Source organism: Pieris brassicae, chromosome 7 (genome assembly GCF_905147105.1).
Source record: "Pieris brassicae chromosome 7, ilPieBrab1.1, whole genome shotgun sequence".
Lineage (NCBI taxonomy): Eukaryota > Metazoa > Arthropoda > Insecta > Lepidoptera > Pieridae > Pieris > Pieris brassicae.
In genome coordinates this window covers 8,278,930-8,297,398 of record NC_059671.1, presented here as the reverse complement: position 1 = coordinate 8,297,398, position 18,469 = coordinate 8,278,930, and the positions used below count along the sequence as shown (strand labels likewise).

General features: G+C 36.3%; 1 protein-coding gene across 6 annotated transcripts; it reads right to left on the bottom strand.

Annotated features, from left to right (window-relative positions):
- Nucleotides 1–772: 772 nt before the first annotated feature.
- LOC123711618 (protein Gawky) lies at nucleotides 773–17,419 on the bottom strand. Of its 6 annotated transcripts, none has more exons than XM_045664242.1 (18): nucleotides 17,301–17,419; nucleotides 16,282–16,382; nucleotides 15,030–16,039; nucleotides 14,751–14,852; nucleotides 14,112–14,237; nucleotides 13,630–13,799; nucleotides 12,998–13,555; nucleotides 11,686–12,134; nucleotides 11,347–11,601; nucleotides 10,886–11,042; nucleotides 9,064–9,186; nucleotides 8,664–8,801; nucleotides 7,996–8,150; nucleotides 7,578–7,710; nucleotides 6,468–6,797; nucleotides 5,189–5,308; nucleotides 4,864–5,004; nucleotides 773–4,763 (listed from the first exon to the last, which is right to left on the bottom strand). In XM_045664242.1, the coding sequence occupies exons 3-18, from the start codon at nucleotides 15,814–15,816 to the stop codon at nucleotides 4,647–4,649; spliced, it is 3,861 nt and encodes a 1,286-aa protein (XP_045520198.1). In that variant the 5' UTR covers nucleotides 15,817–16,039; nucleotides 16,282–16,382; nucleotides 17,301–17,419; the 3' UTR covers nucleotides 773–4,646. The 6 variants fall into 6 exon arrangements, with proteins under 6 accessions (XP_045520198.1, XP_045520197.1, XP_045520201.1 ...); XM_045664241.1 differs by lacking the exon at nucleotides 17,301–17,419 and adding an exon at nucleotides 17,112–17,172; XM_045664245.1 differs by lacking the exon at nucleotides 17,301–17,419 and adding an exon at nucleotides 16,789–16,889.
- Between the last annotated feature and the right edge of the window lie 1,050 nt (nucleotides 17,420–18,469).

Genomic DNA, 18,469 nt, shown 5'->3' with positions numbered 1-18,469 from the left:
AATTTTTTAAATATTTTGTATTAATCAATTATTTGTGTTTATCAACACCCTTTCACTTACAGCTATATACCAATAATACAAAAATCCATTTACTATATAATTAAGGTAAATTTTAGATATTTAAACACTAAAATGTAAAATATGAAACATCCTAAATAAACTCTGATATTCCAATTATAGGCATTAGCTCAATTAATTAAATATATTCTTGAGTGACTATGACAAAAGAGAAATGCAATACAATAATACTACCCAACGATTCCCTTGTAACGAGTCACAGGGTCCAAGCTGCTCGGGCCGGCCTATCGTCTACGATACACTAAGTCAAAGTGTTCGTAAGTATATATTTGGTATTCACTTAATCGCACCACAAACAAGACTAGAGGAATGATTGCCTCTTGTGTCGACGTCGGCGCCGCATCGCCGCCACTCCGCCACCTACCCCAATTATAAGGAAGACTAGTTTCATTGTAAGATATCACCTAATGTGCTTCTATTGTATCAACGTACAAAAATATATATAAATTAGGACAACAAGCAAACATCTTATCAACTTAAAAAGGCCCTGAACATTGTGCACTATACCTACGTTTATGACGCTTAAACTAATCACGTCACATATTATGTCTTTTAGCATGCATCGGCGGTGAGCGCACATGAGATTTCGTAGACAATTTGGTCCCTACACAACTGTGACGGTGAAATGCGAAAGCGAGCTGAGATCGGTTCTTTGTGAAACGCTGCGCTTAACACCATGAGACTCGGTCACTGATATACAAGATATAAAAATATTCGTATAAGAAAATAAGTAGAAAAACTATTGTACCTATATCGTATTGGCCATTACTACGAGCGTCAGCAATCGAGACAGACAAACCTAAACACGATGCCGTCTTAGATGGTCCATTTAATTTTTAAAAAAATCATTAAAACTAATCATTGGAGCTGACAATACTAATTAAATTTTTACTCCGCTAAGGAAATGTTAAATATATAAATAATAAAAATAAAACAACAATATTATGAGCAACTACCATTAGAATACTTGAGCTAAATTAATAACCGGAGCAGCTTGGATTAGAGGCCGTGAAACGCGGCAGGTGGTAGAGATGGCTCCCATTTGTACGGTCAACGTTTGTGATGTCGGAGATCCACGGATATTATCTAATGGCATTAAGACATCGACTTTGGCATTTAAGTATTATGGAATCGGTCACGAATAGGAATTCATGAAATTAAAAAAATAAATAGATATTATTTACACGTAGGAATATATATAAAATGTTAATTGATGACATAACACTTACAATAAAAGTAAAACGTAGCTAAGCTCATTAATGATTACACAAGGCGTTGGCGCGGGCCCCGGAGCTCGCAGCCTTATATTGTCTACATCTAGTCCGAGCGGTGCCTAACGCACGAATAACTTTGAAGGAAACGATTCAACCTGCCATCTTTTACGGTAACGTACCACAGTTCATTGAGGCACAATCATTGGTTTTTTATCTTTTTTTTAAATTATTTTTCTTTTTTTTCTTTTTTTTTCTTTTTTTCTTACAATTATATGTATCTATGATAGTTATTATTATAATTACTTTTAGGTACGTAAATTTATTCTAGTTAACAGAAACAAGTCACGTAAATGTTAGAAGTGAAAGCGTGAAGCGTATTATTAAAATATTTAATATAATTTCACAATATATACATATTATAGTATATGTGTAAGTTATAAATATACAACAACATAATAATAACACAGACTAAATTGCACGTGGCGCAATTGTGTGCAGGAAAATGACGCAGTCCATGAATCGAGTGGAGATTCAGTTAGCGCGGCGCAAACGCCACTCATCACAACCTAGCCGGGATATTAAGGCTCGCGGACACGCTCTAGGCGGACACTTGGACGTCCGTCGCAAGCTTGCGTGAGACCCCTCTAGAGGGGCGTGGCTGTCGCGACACAAGCGCCCCCGCTCACCAGAGAACCGACAACTAACACCGCTACACCACACGCATTAATTAACTTTACTCATTTATTAAGTACTGATTACACGTTAACTGACTAAAAAGGCATGACTTCTATCGTCTTTAATCTATGGACACATACGCTACAGGGCACTGGATCATTATACTTTCGTTACTTGGCTTGACTAAATTTAAAAATTGAAAAAATTTTATAAAAATTAATTTTTTTTTCTTTCTTTTTAATCAATTTTATTGCTGTATTAAATTCATTTTAAAAACCTGTAGGCAACTGCGCTTGAGGCATCGAGTTTCGGTGTATACGTGGACAGAAATACACCAGACGATTAAAAATAATATACTTTTATTTAACCTTATCAAATCGATAAAAGAAAAGCCCTCACTTAACATTGAGCTCGACAACAATAGAATTGACGTTGGCCTGCTATCGCTATAGCTATTGTTGCGCAGACGTAACACGAATGGTATAGGAACATCAGATCAATAACCCGTACCGCAAATAATTTCAAAACAATTTGGAAGATATGTCTAAGCAAATGCTATGAATTTTGTTCCAGCCACCGTCACAATTCTTTGATACTGATTCTTTGGCACCTAACATTTGTCGCGATGACACGGTCATTATGGCCCCTATAAATACACAGTGCAAACGTGCCTTCGAGGATCCAGAAGCGGGACTACAAATGCGGCAAAGGATACGCAACCGAACCGTCCAGTACTTAGGAAGATGTCACGTGAACACATAGAGAACTAGAGCTACGTATCCGAAGCGAACGTTACCAAACTCACGAACACACTTTATATTACTTTGTGAAGAGTACAACGAGCGCGTGGCTCGCTAAGGTACAGCGATTACTTACAGCTAACTTAGTACTAATCGTTAATAAGATCACTGGAAGATGCTCAATGTACGAGAAACACGTCGACAGTACGCTTTCGTGATCGCTGCAGATATTCATGGCGGCCTATCGGCTCGCGGGCCGAGTCACGCTTCGACAACGCCTGGGCCCCGTCGCCCATACCCAATAATATACTGGTAATGATATAATATTTTGGCAGAGTATCTCTGTGGCACACCATCAATAAATTAAAGTAAATAAAAATGTAAATAAACTTTTATATAACGAACATTTACAAGTGCGATCGTTGCCGTAAAATATCATACGCCTATGGGACATATGTTAGCTTACTCTAAGATGATCGTAATACCGAGACGACTACCTCTACAGGTATATTATTAACAGAATATCTAAAGCATATGTCACTTTGAATAACGTTCAAATTGAGCCTATAGAAAATACCACAAATCTTTCATTAAATAGATATTGATATGGCTAAATTTAAGTTAGAACTTTATACTTATCTATACACAAAAGTGTAATATTTAAATTACCGTCAATTATAGTACTTTATAACATGTCTCACAAATGTGTGTAATATAAAATGATAAAACAATTTTTAATTTAATATATTAGGTTACCCTTACATTAATCGTATAATCTAGATAATCGTTTTATATATTTATTTAAACATAAAGTGGCACTTGAATCACAAATACTGGAAAAAATTTGGGAATTCGGCATCGGCGGTGCCTCGACGGCTCGGCTCCTCCACTTCTCTAACTCGCTAACTCCTTAGGCAAGATCACATCACGGGGCGAGCCGGCCGCTTCCCTTCAGACTATACGGCTTAAAGGAATTTATCGCTACTAGAATGCACTTCCAATCTCAATCTTTTTTTTTTTGTTTTTTTTTATTTTATTTTACGTATTATTTATAAAATTTATAGACTAATAAAACATATTCAATCCGGGTAAAATGCACTTAAAAGTTATTGCTGAATAAAATATCACTACTGGAAAACGAGAGCTCGACGAGCGAATTCGAAATAAATAATATAAATACGACACGGTAAGCGAATAAAAACGACCAAAAAAAAAACGCGAAAGAAAAACTTGGAACGCAATCATCCGCGCGGCGAAACAGCAACAGCCCGCGGACGCAACAAAATAAATACACGCTAATATATGCCACTCGTACGGAAGGAAAACTGACGCTTGTAGTCCGCGTAGGAATCGCGGCCGTTCGATTTTTAAAATCACTCGAGTTCCATTTTCGAATTTCACGTTCGGCCTACAAAAGTTAGTTTCGGTACAAGCGACACGGCACGGGACGAGTGAGTGAGGTAGCCCGCGACTCTAACCCTACCGCCGACACTACCATATTTGGTGCTCGCGACGACGCGTGCGCACGCGCGTCTTACACGCGCCCGCGCGCACCACTCGCGACTATATAATGCTAACGGCTAAATACTACAATGAACACTTACGAAACAGACGATAGTATGTGGACAGTTGGCTACCGCGGGCGGGTCTAGGCGTCCCAGAATCTGCTAGACGAGACGTCCGTCGGCCCGCCCGCACCACGTGACTAGGCGAAAATCCCACTCGGGGGAAAGCGTAATTACAACTAGACACCTATTTCGGTCCGAACCTTTACATTTGTACATAACGGCGCGGACAAAATTGTGCAACTCCGGAACACTTATTTGTATTGGTGCCCGATTTGTGCTTTGGAAAGTTGCACAAATTTGTTGACACGCGATTTAAGTGGATCGTGAGACACGTTGAGACCTTATAGATGTTAGGACTTATCTAAGGATGCTTAAATGGACTCTCCGCCGAGTAGATCCGGGGGCAGGAACGAGTTGAGTCCGGAGGGCGTAGCGCGAGCCTCGTGCTGGTCGGGCCAGAGCCCGGGGAATCCACCCCAGTTTTCTTGCTGCAAAAACAATTGTGTTAATACTTTTCGTTCATTAATTTCTATAAAACGTCTTACTAGAGGAGCAAAATAAATAAAACTAAAAAATTAATTAATTTACCTTAGAGCCACCACCGGCTCTCCAAGCGGGTCCGCCGCTGGAGCCGAGATGCTGCAGTAGGAGCTGCACGTCTGATTCGACTGGAGACTCCGCAAATATAGTAGTGTTGCTTAGCACACAGTTGTTGAGGGCCATTTGAGCCTGTTACCATAATAATAAAGTTTAGTATTCCCAAGGTTTTACTCAATTCATATTATTATTAATATGATCGTGAATAATAAAAGGACCTAATTTTAAATTAAAATAATATTGAAATATTAAACAAAAGAAAAAAGACTTAATAAATGAATAGAATTTCAATTTAATTACACTAAAGGAACATTACCTTAGCAGCCTCTTCGCGTGTGGAGTAGCGCGCGAGAGCCACTCCTTGGTTAAGGTAAAGATGGAAGTTCTGCAATGGACCATGCTGTACGCATAGTGTCTTCAAAGTAGATCCGTCGATCTGATAACAGATTTTTATTATTAGCACAAGTCTATAAAAAATATATAAACATAACATTTATTACTAAAAAGCACACAAAGTAATATGTTGTAATCAAAAAAGAAAAAAATATACGGAATAAGATATCTATATAGATAAAATAAAATGAAATGTGCACTGAATTTTTCATAGCATAGATCACAAAAACCTTACTAAATTCCAAATTAAAAATACCTACTTGAAATCAAGAATTTCTCTATACCTGTAGAGTATTTTTAAATTTACTAATGTCGGACATTCTACGTAAATTCTAAGAATTTAAAAATGTATTAGATATATATTCGTTATAATGTAAAATTAATCTATTATGATAACAAAAATATATCTATAGTCCGGCTTATTAGACTTACCACTACCACAACATCGATATCTACGCGAAACTTTTGTATGATGCCGCGGAATAAAACCCCGTTTAGCTAGGCCAAGGCAATCTATTGATATTCTTTTGTTATATTTGCATAAATTAGACAATTGAAAACAAGATATTGTATCGATATTACAACATTAGACGATCGAGTATTACAAAACAATGTTAAACACTTTGAATGAAATATTGTTGTGTTTGTTTGTTTGTGTTTACTGTTTGATTTTTTTTTATATTTTTAAGGCACCTTATTTCAAATAGCCGTCACTTATGTTAGTAACAGATTACAGTCTAAATCCTGGGTCCGTAGCAATTTGACATATTGATGGCAAACAAGTTTTTCACACAAATAATTTACTGTCAAATTTAACATTTTTACTAACTAATATTACAGTTTTGAGTTGGGTCATAGTTGTTATGTTAACTGGTTGTACGGTTCGTTGTGCTTAAAATAACAGAAGATTTTAGTTTTACTCTATATTAACCATTCGCGTACAACAATATAATATAAGCGAAATAATGAAATGTAACCGTTGGGCCGTAACTCTGACGATTTTAAGAAAGTCGAAGTGCGTAAAATGTACAGCCTCGTACACTAAGTGCTTACCCAGATCAAAGTTCGTCTTGATATTACTTTAATGGCGTCTTATTTTTTACAGTGTTCGTTAATAAAAAACAATGTTTAAGAGTGATCTGTTAAAATAACCCATATGTTTTTTTTCAACTTGTTATTGTATTAAAATATCTGCAGCTTACCTGAGCAGTAAGGTTCTTCAGCAGCAGCCAAGTGGAGGCCTGCCAAGATGGGACGCTACGGGAGTTATTCGCGTGGTGTTGGGGCCACTTGTTAAGTCCGGGTGGGGCGACTCTACCCTTTGCCCCCCATGCGTCAGTCTTCAGCCCGCCAGCGCTGGTCACGGGCGGATAGCTCCAGGTGGATGAGGAGAGGCTTCGTTCACCTCCAGGTGGGGAGGTCTTTCCACCGAGCATGTCCGAATCTTTGATAGCGGTGAGTGATAGTGGAGATCGCACTACCGACCCAGGTGTCATGGCTGGGTCGTCTTCTGCAGTCTTTAGTTGATTGCCCTGATTAATAGATATTTGTTTAAGAAAACACTTGTTAAACGGATTGAACCTATGTATTATCATTATAGACTTATAATTATTTACATAATTTTAAATTTAATTTTTTTCCGACGTTTCGCGTGTTTTACAGCGTGCGTGGTCACGGTGACTGAAGACAAAAGGTGTTGAATGTCAAAAGTATCACAGCTGTAGAGAAAGTTGTCTTATATATATATTAATATTTATACCACCATATGACCACGCACCCTGTAAAACACGCGAAACGTCGCAAAAATTTAAATTTAAAATTATGTAAATAATTATAAGTTTATAATAATAATACATAGCTTCAATCCGTTTAAAAAGTGTTTTCTTAATGTGTAACAGGCATTCCAATTAATTCTAGATAGAATATCGTGATTGGAGCTATAAAACTTAATTTTTGTAAAGGTAAGTTTCAGCAACGAGACTTAACAACTCATGATTATGAGACATGTTTCCGAATTTAAAAAAAATGAAGTTTTTTTTTACGGGATAAGATGCGAACAAGCAAGCGGTGTGTTGCCGACCTTACAGGGAATTGTACGCTATTTTCTTAAAAGCCCCTAAGTCGTATCGGTTTGTAAACACTTCTCTGGTTCCACAAAGAGGTGGTGCGTTGCAGAAAGTGCGAAAGCGAAAAATATATTAATTAAACAGAGAGAAATGAAATATAACCATATACATATAACATCTTCATGCCTTCTATCTAAACTAAAGAATAAGACAGGGAACCTATATAAATAAACAGACAAATCTCACCTTCCAAGGTTTGCCAGGCTCAAACTCCGGCACGAGATCATATACGGGTGGATGCGTGTGCGCAGGCCAGTCCTTGCCGTCGGCCACGTCGGCGCCTTCGCCCCATTCGGCCCCACGCGCTACACCCCAAGTGCTGCAACACATTTATTCCTATTTCTCATAGTTCCAAATAAAAATATCAACAAATATTTTTTCTAACACATTCCTCAATTTTTTTGTGTTACTTTAAATGAGGAAAATCTTTGTTTTTTTTAATACAGTAAAATATAACTTTTTATTAAGGCTAAAAACTTAACCATGGACACTGAATGCCATTCTCGCGAGTGCGTTGCCGGCCTTTTAAGAATTGTAACGCTATAGGTATGCTACCGTATTACGGTATCTCATGTTTCGTAACAAGACGTATAATATAACTTACGAGTCGGGCTGCAAGCCCATCTGGTTAAGCTGGGGGCTGGTGGCACTCTTCGCAGTACCAGGGGCGCGGCTGAAGTCCGTCCCTTCACTCTCCTTATCTAGAGACGGTAGCTTCCACTGGTTCAGTCGCGATTGTTGGTTTGTGGCTCCGTAGCCCTAAACAAATATTATATTGTCACTATTGGTTGTAGTATATGAAAAAGAATTTAGCTGGTGTTGTCGCCGTAGTGCTAATTTTTTTTTACGTCATGATAAAACATGTACGTCATTATAGTTTAACAGCTAATATGCAGTATATATGCAGTAATGTTGTATATTTCATTTTAATTTCGACATTATCATATTGGCTTAGATAAGGATTTAGATAATTATTAATATATATATAATATTTTATTATATATAGTTTTATTAATATAAAAGTAAATATTATATAAAATCACATAACTGCCGCACCCTTTAAAAATTAAGATTTCTTTATTTATTTTAATGTAAACATTACAGTTAAAGTCGATGTCCGGAAAAAACAGCTATTTTCTGGCAATTTTTCCTTTGGCTACTTATGGTGTAAATAAATAAAAAAAAAATATATATATATATTATTTTACATCGTTCCAAAGAATAAGACCAGAAAGAATAAGAAGAAACTGTAAATAATTAAAAGAAACTTACAGCTTGTGAATCTTTGGCAATTGTCATATCGCTGAAATTGTTGCCGAGCTGAGTCAATGGATCATGGCTCTGCTTGTACAAATCAGCGCCACCAGCTTGCTGCTTCATGTATAGAGCTTGCTGGTTTACTATTTGGTTCTGAAAAAATATTTAAAACTTTAAATGTAATTAATTTTTTTACAATTGGACCTAATATTATAAAAATAATTTGCTTGTAATCTATAAAATATAACTACTGATTTTAAACATATTCTATATATTTCACCAATATATATCTACAAAAATGAAAGTTGGCTGATCACTCAAGATGTGACTCAAATAGTGTGTCATTCAAGTTAAATTAAACAGAACAATATAAATAATAAATATAGACCTATTTAGAGAAAAAACAAATAGTAACCTGTAATGCGGTAATCTGTTGCTTCGTCTTGGACACCTGCATTGAGTACTGTAGTGCAAGGGACGAGTTGGCCTTTGAAATGGCCAATGTGTGTTGTTGCATCAATTGTTGAAGCACCTTTATCTGTTAAAACAAATTCAATACTATGAAACACCTCGCATAATTATTTTTAAAAAAAGAAAATTTTTAAACACTAATTTTTTGTTTCGATATGTAAAAATAACTAGATGAGCATGACGTACGATCCGAAATCTGTACTTGGAGAGCAAACAACGTCTATTTTTTAAAGGTGATTAAATGGACTGGTCCGTTATAAGCCCCCCCCCCCCCTGGTCAGTTATAAGATAGCCTTACCTAACCTTAAGCAACATAAAAAACATGTTATGGAACTACTTTTATATGTCGCGCTCCTAACAAGACTCCTATTGTTACATTAATACAGTGGTTTTCATATGTAATATAACATGATTTAGATTAAATATTATATTATTCTATAAAATAAATAAATGTAAAACAGAATCTAGTAATACATGTGTGAGATACTCATAATTATACTGAACCGAGTTTAATGAAAGTTTCCCGAAGTCAGAATAATATAAATACACCTAGTTCCAATCATTAAAATCTAACGACAATTGAAATGTAGTTTCACTAACAAGCATCCCTTTAGTTTTGCATACATTCTTAAAACATACAGGAATAAATACAACCATTACGAGAAACGGTTATTTTACGGTTTTAAAAATAAATAATTAAGCAAACAATCTATTATTTATAATATTGATTTTTATTAAAGTCAGTCACGTAACACAAAGTAGAATAGACGACGACGTTGTCTAATCCTTATACTATTTTAGTGTTTAATTATGTCGGATTGTTTTCGATCGATATATAATTTGTGTAATTTAAATATGCTAATTAACACGTAAAAAAACTTGTTTGTTTAAGTTCCATCCACACCATCTTGTCTACAGAAGCATTTTGGCGGGTTCTTGAATTTATGAATATTTGATTCGAATTTTAAAAAACATTACAGATACATAATAAGACATCAATTTGTGTATCTTCTATAGTAACTAATGAGTAAATCTTTTTTAAATCTTTTCAGTCCAAAGTTATAATGAAACGGTCTTACTATTTGTGGATATAATGCAAGGAAGAGTTAGAATATTTTTGTTAAAATGTACATTTCTATATAGACTTAATCATCTTAATCGTTATAAATTACTCAGTAAAGACGAGTTTCAACATTAAAACTCCATTACGTGTAATTACGGAGTAACGATGCTACACTATGCCTATTAATCGAAATACTCATTAGTTCTTGTTTAATTAAAGTGTACTGTGTTAAGTACAAGTTTTATCTACTGAAGAGCTTAATTAGAATTTTTTAACTGTGTGTGTGTGTGTAAAAAACATGGAATAAATAAGTTGTTCACGTTTGCTTCTCAATCCTAAGGTCGTGAGTTCCAATCTCTACTGTGCTACAAATGTTTCTTTATATGTGCGCATGAGGATACTATGACCAATGGAATTAAGACTTTTTAATGTTTCTAATTAGTATGAATATTAAACGCAGTTTTTTTTAAAGACGTCATTAAGTTGGTGTAGTCATCTGTCATTATTATTTTGTGTTTTTGACATTAGTATTGTTTCTGTATTTTAAAAGTTAATTTTAATATTTTGAATTCTTTTTTCAAAATCTACTTTCAAGAACTTTCATACACTATAGAAACTACTTTTCTTTACTTTTTGAGCATTATATCTTCCTCCAGTCGCTCCATATATTTATATGTTTTGGTAAATAAATAAATTTAATTACCTGTTGTAAGAGTTGGTTAAGTAGAACCAAGGTTTGTGGTGCAAGCGGCTGGTTCAATATCTGATGGTTCAGGTATCCAGCGGTCACAGCCATTTGTATCTGTTGTACTAGCATCCGAAGCTGGGCTGTGCTGGGTTGGCTGCTATTTCCAGAACCGCTGGATATTAACAAAATATATTATTTCAATGCTAGTTTTAAAGCTACAATTATAGTATTTATTTTAGAGGCTTCAAAACCAAATCCATATCAATTTTAATTTAAAAAGACATTATTAAATTTGTTTTTATTCATACAAAAACATCTTTTACTTTTAACTCTTTCCCTAATTTATGATAGTTAACAAAAACTCTTTTTGTTAAGTATCATATATTAGGGATTTTATTTGTTAATCAAAAAAGGCATCACAAATGACAATTTTAATGATATTTTGGTATTTACTATAAGGTCCAGATAATTCTCACCTGTTGTGATTAAAGGATGGATGATGCTGAACCGCATGCGGAGGTGGCTGGTTCAGCAACTTCTGTACCACCGCTGGCGAAACTGACGGAACAGCCGGTTGCTGCTGGAACGGTCCATGGTGGAAGTGGTCATCCCGACGCCAGCTATCTCCGCGAGCGGCTGCTAGCATCTCTGCCGCCTCTTCTACGTTCATATCGCGGCTACGAAGAGCTGCCTCGGCTTCTTCCTTTTTGTATCCCATTTCCAAGAGGATTCTAGGATATTGATTTTTAAGTTATTTTTATATGTCAGTACAATATAAATTAAATAACTGTTATTGATAATTGTAGGATACTAACCTGAACTGTTTACTATTCCAGACCATCTCCTTGGTCAGCTGCTTGCCGATGGAACCACCCTGAGGCGGTTTGGGGCCTCCCCACTCAGCGATATCTTCAGGCCAGCCCCCAGCGGGACCGGCCGGCTTTGGCTTCGGTACGGGCCACAAACCGGGAGCTGATGTGTCCGACCAGGAAGGGACGTCACGGTCGGGCCAGCCCGCGTGGGACTCCTCCCAGGAGCCATTTCGCTGGGAGTGAGTGGCCCATACGCCTTCCGGCTTCGAGGGCGTGGGTGGGATCCTCGACGGGGCGGGGGGGCCTTGGGGCGCACCTCTAGCCATGCCGCCGCCCATGCCCGAGCGTTGGGCCCAGAGGGACGTACCGTCGTCGAAGGCACCCGCTGCGCGCCGCGCAGCCGGCGGAGAAGGCTCCTCCCAACCGCTCACCTTGATACCATCCTTTGGTCCCTACAATGATAGTCTATCATTAAAGGCAATCAATTCTAAGACCGTTATTTTTTTTATATTACACAAGTCAAGGTAGATATTAAACGACATTTTATAATAGACAACCTTCATGGTTCGTTTAAAATTAGAATACTAGCAGTTAAAATATAAATTCAAATGTTTCAAGAGAACAATATTATAAATGTGTTTACTGTTACGGCTGTCACTCCTACGAACGTGGGTTATATACATTTATTTTATTTATTACGACCTTGGTTGTAGCGACAATTTAACTATAACGACTTAGATTTCAGTCCCATGAATTTAAATAATACTTTAGTGCAAAATTCTTGTGGCTGTAGCGAATGTATGTAAAGCCGAGTTCGGGTATAGCGACTGTTTTAATGAATAACAAATTCCAAGAAATCCTATGCAGATATTGCGGCAAAAGACACAGAATTATTTCTTTCACAAACATTTCTTATCTTTTGTTTACATTCACACAGATTGGTCAGCAACCATGGAGACCTTTACCTTTTGTTTATAGATATCAGCTAAGTAGGTAGGTAAGCGTTTACGTTTCGGTGTTAAATTTATAGGTCAGTTTCAAACTGATATTCTGAGTGAATAACTGCCATGTGCCAATGTTGACAAAAATGCGTCAATAATAAATTAATATAAACTATACAGATGTATACCTTTATCTCAACCAATGCCTGTTCAAACACGAGTTCTTTATTGTCGTTATACGCCATTGTATTTTGTTTTTTTTTTTATATACGTAACGAAACATTTTTTTTTTCTTGCTTTATGTGACTAATTATAAAACATTTTTACAAAAACTATTACTTGCCACACAATGCAAATGCTACGAAAATTATTACCTGGGAACCCCATTGGTTGACAGCACCACTAGGCATCATCTTGTTGGGAGCGGCAGCCGTGTGCTGATGATGTTGATTCCACATATCACCATTGAGGCGGCCGGATATCCCTCCGCGTAGTTCTGGGGGTTGCTGGCGAGGGTCTGGGGTGCGATGGGCGTCCAGTCTGGGGTCAGCTGGCCGGTGAGGTTCACCCCAAGCGTTCCAGTCGTCTTTCTTTGGTACTGCCCACTGCTGCGAGTGAGCCGGCGGACCCCCTGCCCATTGCTGCTGCTGCGGCGGCCCGGTCCACACATTAGCAGAATCCGCGGCGTCGTCGTCTTCACCCCACGTCCCACCAATGTTCGTAGTAGGGGTGTGACCCCAGGGCGTCTTGGACGCGGGTTGCGGCGGAGGTTGGCCGCCGTTCCTCAAGTGGGCCTCCCAGAGATCGGTTCCAAGAAAAGCACCATTATTGATATTTGGTTTCCAAGGGGGTGGCCCTCCGGCCGCGTCCACCTTAGCTCCGGGTTCGGGAGATCCGGGCACGTCCCAGTTTGTGTCTTGGTTCACATGTTGCTATAAAAAAAACAAAATATAAATCACAATATTAGAAATCTCCAAAAATAACCAATAAATATCAGTCAACTTACGCCGCCCCAACCGTCTTGACTGAAGAGTGCCTCTCTCATAGAATTAAGTTGTTCTATTTTCGCAGAGGACGTATTATTTGTCGAGTTTCCATTGTTGCCATTTGAAGTTGGTCCGTTTGCATTGGCATTTGCGTTTGCCATATTACTCCCGTTTCCATTTCCGTTTGTACCTAAAAATTATAAAAATAAAAATGCTTTACTCAAACACATTACCATCTAACTTCTCTTAGTGGCAATTTGAGTCACTTGATTAATGAGACATAAAAACAGTACATTTGGACTACTAAACTTAATGCTGTGATTAGCTAACGACTATTTAAGGATAGGAAATTGTAAAAGCCCCGTGATTCATGCTACATTGAACTTATTAAAACCATTACTAAATATATATATAAAACCATATATATATATTTTATATTTATATTTATATAAAAATCGCACAAACAAATTAATTAAATAATAGATCCTTTTAAAGTTAATACCATTGCTCGAAGGCGCACTGTTATTGTTGGATTGGGAATTTGGCATGTTTGGTGGGGAGCTTTGCCAATTTTGTGATGCCGCACTGGTTGGCGGTATTGGATTGCCACTGCCTTTATTGCTGTTCACTGCAAGCAAACAACTCATTAATATTTGAGTCCCTAAACACTTATGTGTTTTTTTACCTTTTTTTTAAATTTCACATTAACAAATTAGGGTTTATTAAAATTTGGATGATACAACTAGTTAGTTAAATATATGAAAATTATTCGAATATTGTTTTTCAAAGGGAATTTAGCAGGAAATCAATGTTACAATATATGTCAGTTGGTTAGTAGCAATAAATTACATACTTAAATCCTATTTGTATATATTTCTGTAAATTTTAATTTAGAAAAATATTTTAATGTAGCTGGGGCAAAACACTGGTTATAATAAAATGGATTTGCAGTCTTAAGACATATTTAGCTGTCTACCAATGTAAATTAAATTTTACATATGCTAAAGGAAAAATTTGCAGTGTGAATGGTTGCGTTCAGTACTATATCAGTAAGTTGTGAAGACTTGAGAACATTTACCTAACCCTATCCCTAGTCATTAATTTAAATACATGATTTTAAAAATAAAAATAATCAACTAACTGTCAGCTTGTGAAGTTGGCGGTCGTTGATTGTTGTTCCATTGTTGAGTATTATTTGTCCCATTATTGGTTTGGCCACTGGAATTACCACCCCAATTACCAGCTGCAAAAAAATTCGGATTTGTTTTCTTTTATTCCTACTAAGCTTATATTAATAAACCTACATAAATTTTTAATATAAGTTAAACCTGAAGTTATAACCCTATATTGACAAATTTTCACAAACTTACTGACAAAAACCGTACTTTAAGACCCTAAAACCCAGAAGTGTTATACATACCATTATTAGATGTGGGTGGGCTTCCCCAGCCTGAGGCAGCATTTAGGGAGCCTTCACCGCCGCCGCACAGCCGCAAGCGACGAGGCACGCCCCAAGTATCTATTTCTTCACTCTTCTTAATATCATCCAAGATTCTTTGTTCATTCTCCACCAATGCCAACATACCATCTAAAGTCAGATCGCCATTTTTGAACGTCTTCAATACCGCCGACTGGCTCATTGAATCACTGACGCTCAATATCTTCTTGTCATGGTGATTGTGTACAGACTTTTCATGTGTTATCATTCGAGTTTTGCAATTCATATTATCATGAGCAGACTCCACATTTAGTAATTGTGTCTTATTCGTGCAAGGTTCATCTCGTATAATACAAACTGAGGATTTAAAAGCGTAATCAGACTTGTTCATATACTCTGGCGCTCCAAACGCCATCTTATAGTTTAAGTTAAAGCTACTGAAATACGGGTCACTGTATGAGATACCCTGGACTGTTATGGCGTTAATCATTAAAGGAATGCAGTAGTTAGGCGTACCGCCAATCATTTGGTTTTGTTGGATCCTATCAACAAATTCTACATTATAAATATTATTATCTAACATTTTTACACTAACTCGCTGACTTTCATTCTTCTCTTCGACTCGCTTAAAAGCACCAATTTTATTTGTGATTACCACCATTGAGGTGGATAAATTACATTGCATTGGTTCGGTAACAGTATCAATATTGGAGTAACAATTATCCTTAAATAGATATGGAACACATAATATTACAGAAACATTAGACATCAGACAATTATTATAAATAGAATAATTTTCTACAATATCCAGCTAAATTTATACTTATTTTCACAGATTGCATATTGTTTCAATTAAAGACTAAGTAACAATGGTTTGTAGTGATGCAGTCAATTAAGCAGGTAGCAGTGTTTAGTGCCTCTATAATAGAGGGCAAAAATGAGATCACCGCTGGAAGCTGCTGTGGATGCCTCTAGCCCCGAGTGGCCCAGCCCTAGAACAGAATGTTTTTGGTAATGGAATGACATTATCCCGGGTGCATAATGAACAAAACTATGGGAATCACATGTTTCAAAAAGTTCGTGTCATGTATCAACATGGTTTTTATTAACTCTATACTCGATCAGACATGAGTATAAAATAGTATTATGTAATCTTTAAATATATCAAAACAAGATATACTTTACGATACAGACAATACTTGGAAACTAATGATAATAAAATATTTATACAAACCTTATAGGACGGACGAGAGGCTGAGCTGTATATCACAGATAATGCGGGCTCGGCAGATCCTTTGAAGCAGCTTTGCAGTAGCTCGTCTCGTTTCACTTTGTCTGAATATAGAAAATACGAATTAATTATGCTATAACTTTCAATATAATAATTTCTATATCAATGGTAATTGTACATAGCAACAAACATCAATAATTTAAAATTCCACATTAAGTCAAAAATATTTGAGGTTATTTCAAGGACTACGGAACATGAAAATGTATACTTTGTTTATTTTTTTACTCTTTTTAAACAATAACTAGACATATTATACCAATCAATGTAACCTGGCTCTCGCTGGTATTAAAATTATAAAATTGACAGCATATTGCGTCGCGGACATGATAAGCGCATATCAAGCCACAGTAGCGATTCGCGAGTGGCAACGATTCGAACAACAAATTCACAAATCAATGATCACACTGGTTTTAAGACTGCACAGAAACGGAATTTATGATAAAACCTCACTTTTCTCTAGATTATAATCTTTATTTTAGTTTCAGCAGCAGGTACATAGTAGACTGATATTATATTTGTGTATATTTCGGCCTTGAGTGTCGATGTTGAATATCTACAGATTCTATACCTACATCTATGTTATATATTTATCTAGAGTACCTATCTACAATCTACAGCTAGAGTGAAAGTTAAAACGACCTATTCGCTTAGTACAAAGCAGAAAACCGAATAAAAACATTTCCATACGTGAAAAGACACTCAAAATTCACTTTAAGCCTAAAAAAACACCAAAATATCACAGTTTTGCAGGAGAAAATACAAAAAATTCTTACGTGACACGAACGAGCGCAACGGTGTTATATTACTAGTTAGAACGGGACAGACGTTTTGTGCGATCTTGACGCGCCGCTTATTAGAGCGAGACAATAGATACGCCCGAGAAAGCGATGCCATAAATGCTTAAAAGGTTCTATGATAATTTACATCACTTTGGTTATTATTTTACTGAACTATAATATTACCTTTGTTCTGTAAGCTTGTTGGCACAATCACGATATAGATTTTTATAAAATTACAATCCCAAACCCCAAGAACACGACTTAGACGGCTGGATGGAATGATTTCGTCGTCGGGGTTCGCACGACAACTTGTATTACCAGGCCTATTCTAGAAGGTTACCATTTTCAATACAAACGAACGCTTACATAATACAATTTTTTCTTGGTCGATTAATAGTATGCGCTATACAATAAAGTTAGAGTAGGTATATATTACGTTCTATAGCATCGTATCGAGTATATACAGGATAGGTAGATGGAACGAGGTAGGTACATTATATTATGGTACATAAATACCGTTCGTACTTGGTGTTTCGCGACTTGAGCCGATACGCAAGTGCGACTTACGATTCTCAACTCGCAATTATTTCTTCTAATCTGATTTTTTTATAATTTTGTCTTATAGGTACATGTATAAATATTTTAAGGCTTGCTATGATTTTGTAGTTATTATAGTTTGAAAAATGCACTGCGGTAATTACTGGTCAGCTTCAAATGCATGCTGCATATTCACTTATTGTACAGATAAATAATATTATATAATAATAATAGGTCATAAAGACTTAAAAGTGTAATATAGGGATACTGATGCATCCGTGAATTTTAGCAGTGAGTCTTGTACCTATGCAAATATCATCATTACTAGTATTGAATACTCAGATATTGAATATCAATAAATATAATATTGTCTCATAGCGGCTTTATACTTGCTCGCTTTGCCGCGAATCGCGATGACCCGAGTCTCGCGTAATGAAGTTCGCCATGATGCGCGCGGATAAGCACAAATTTTAACTTCTCCATGAGTACTGTATTTTTTTATAACATTAACTTTCATTAATTTACTGTTTTAAATATAAATATGTTTTTAAAGGTGCATATGTAGGTATACTGTAATTTTTCATTACAGATACAGGCATATTGAGGTCTGATTTTATTTGTTTAGTTCAGAAACGTTTCCTAATTTTATTATTTTAGACTAGGTATATTAATTGAGACCATGAGGACACATTAGTTAAGGACACTCGATCCATAGGCATTTACATTTACTAAATCCAATTAATTACGTATGGCAATCATAACCTGAAAATTACTCTTAGCGCTAAGGTATTACATACATATATTAGGTATATTCG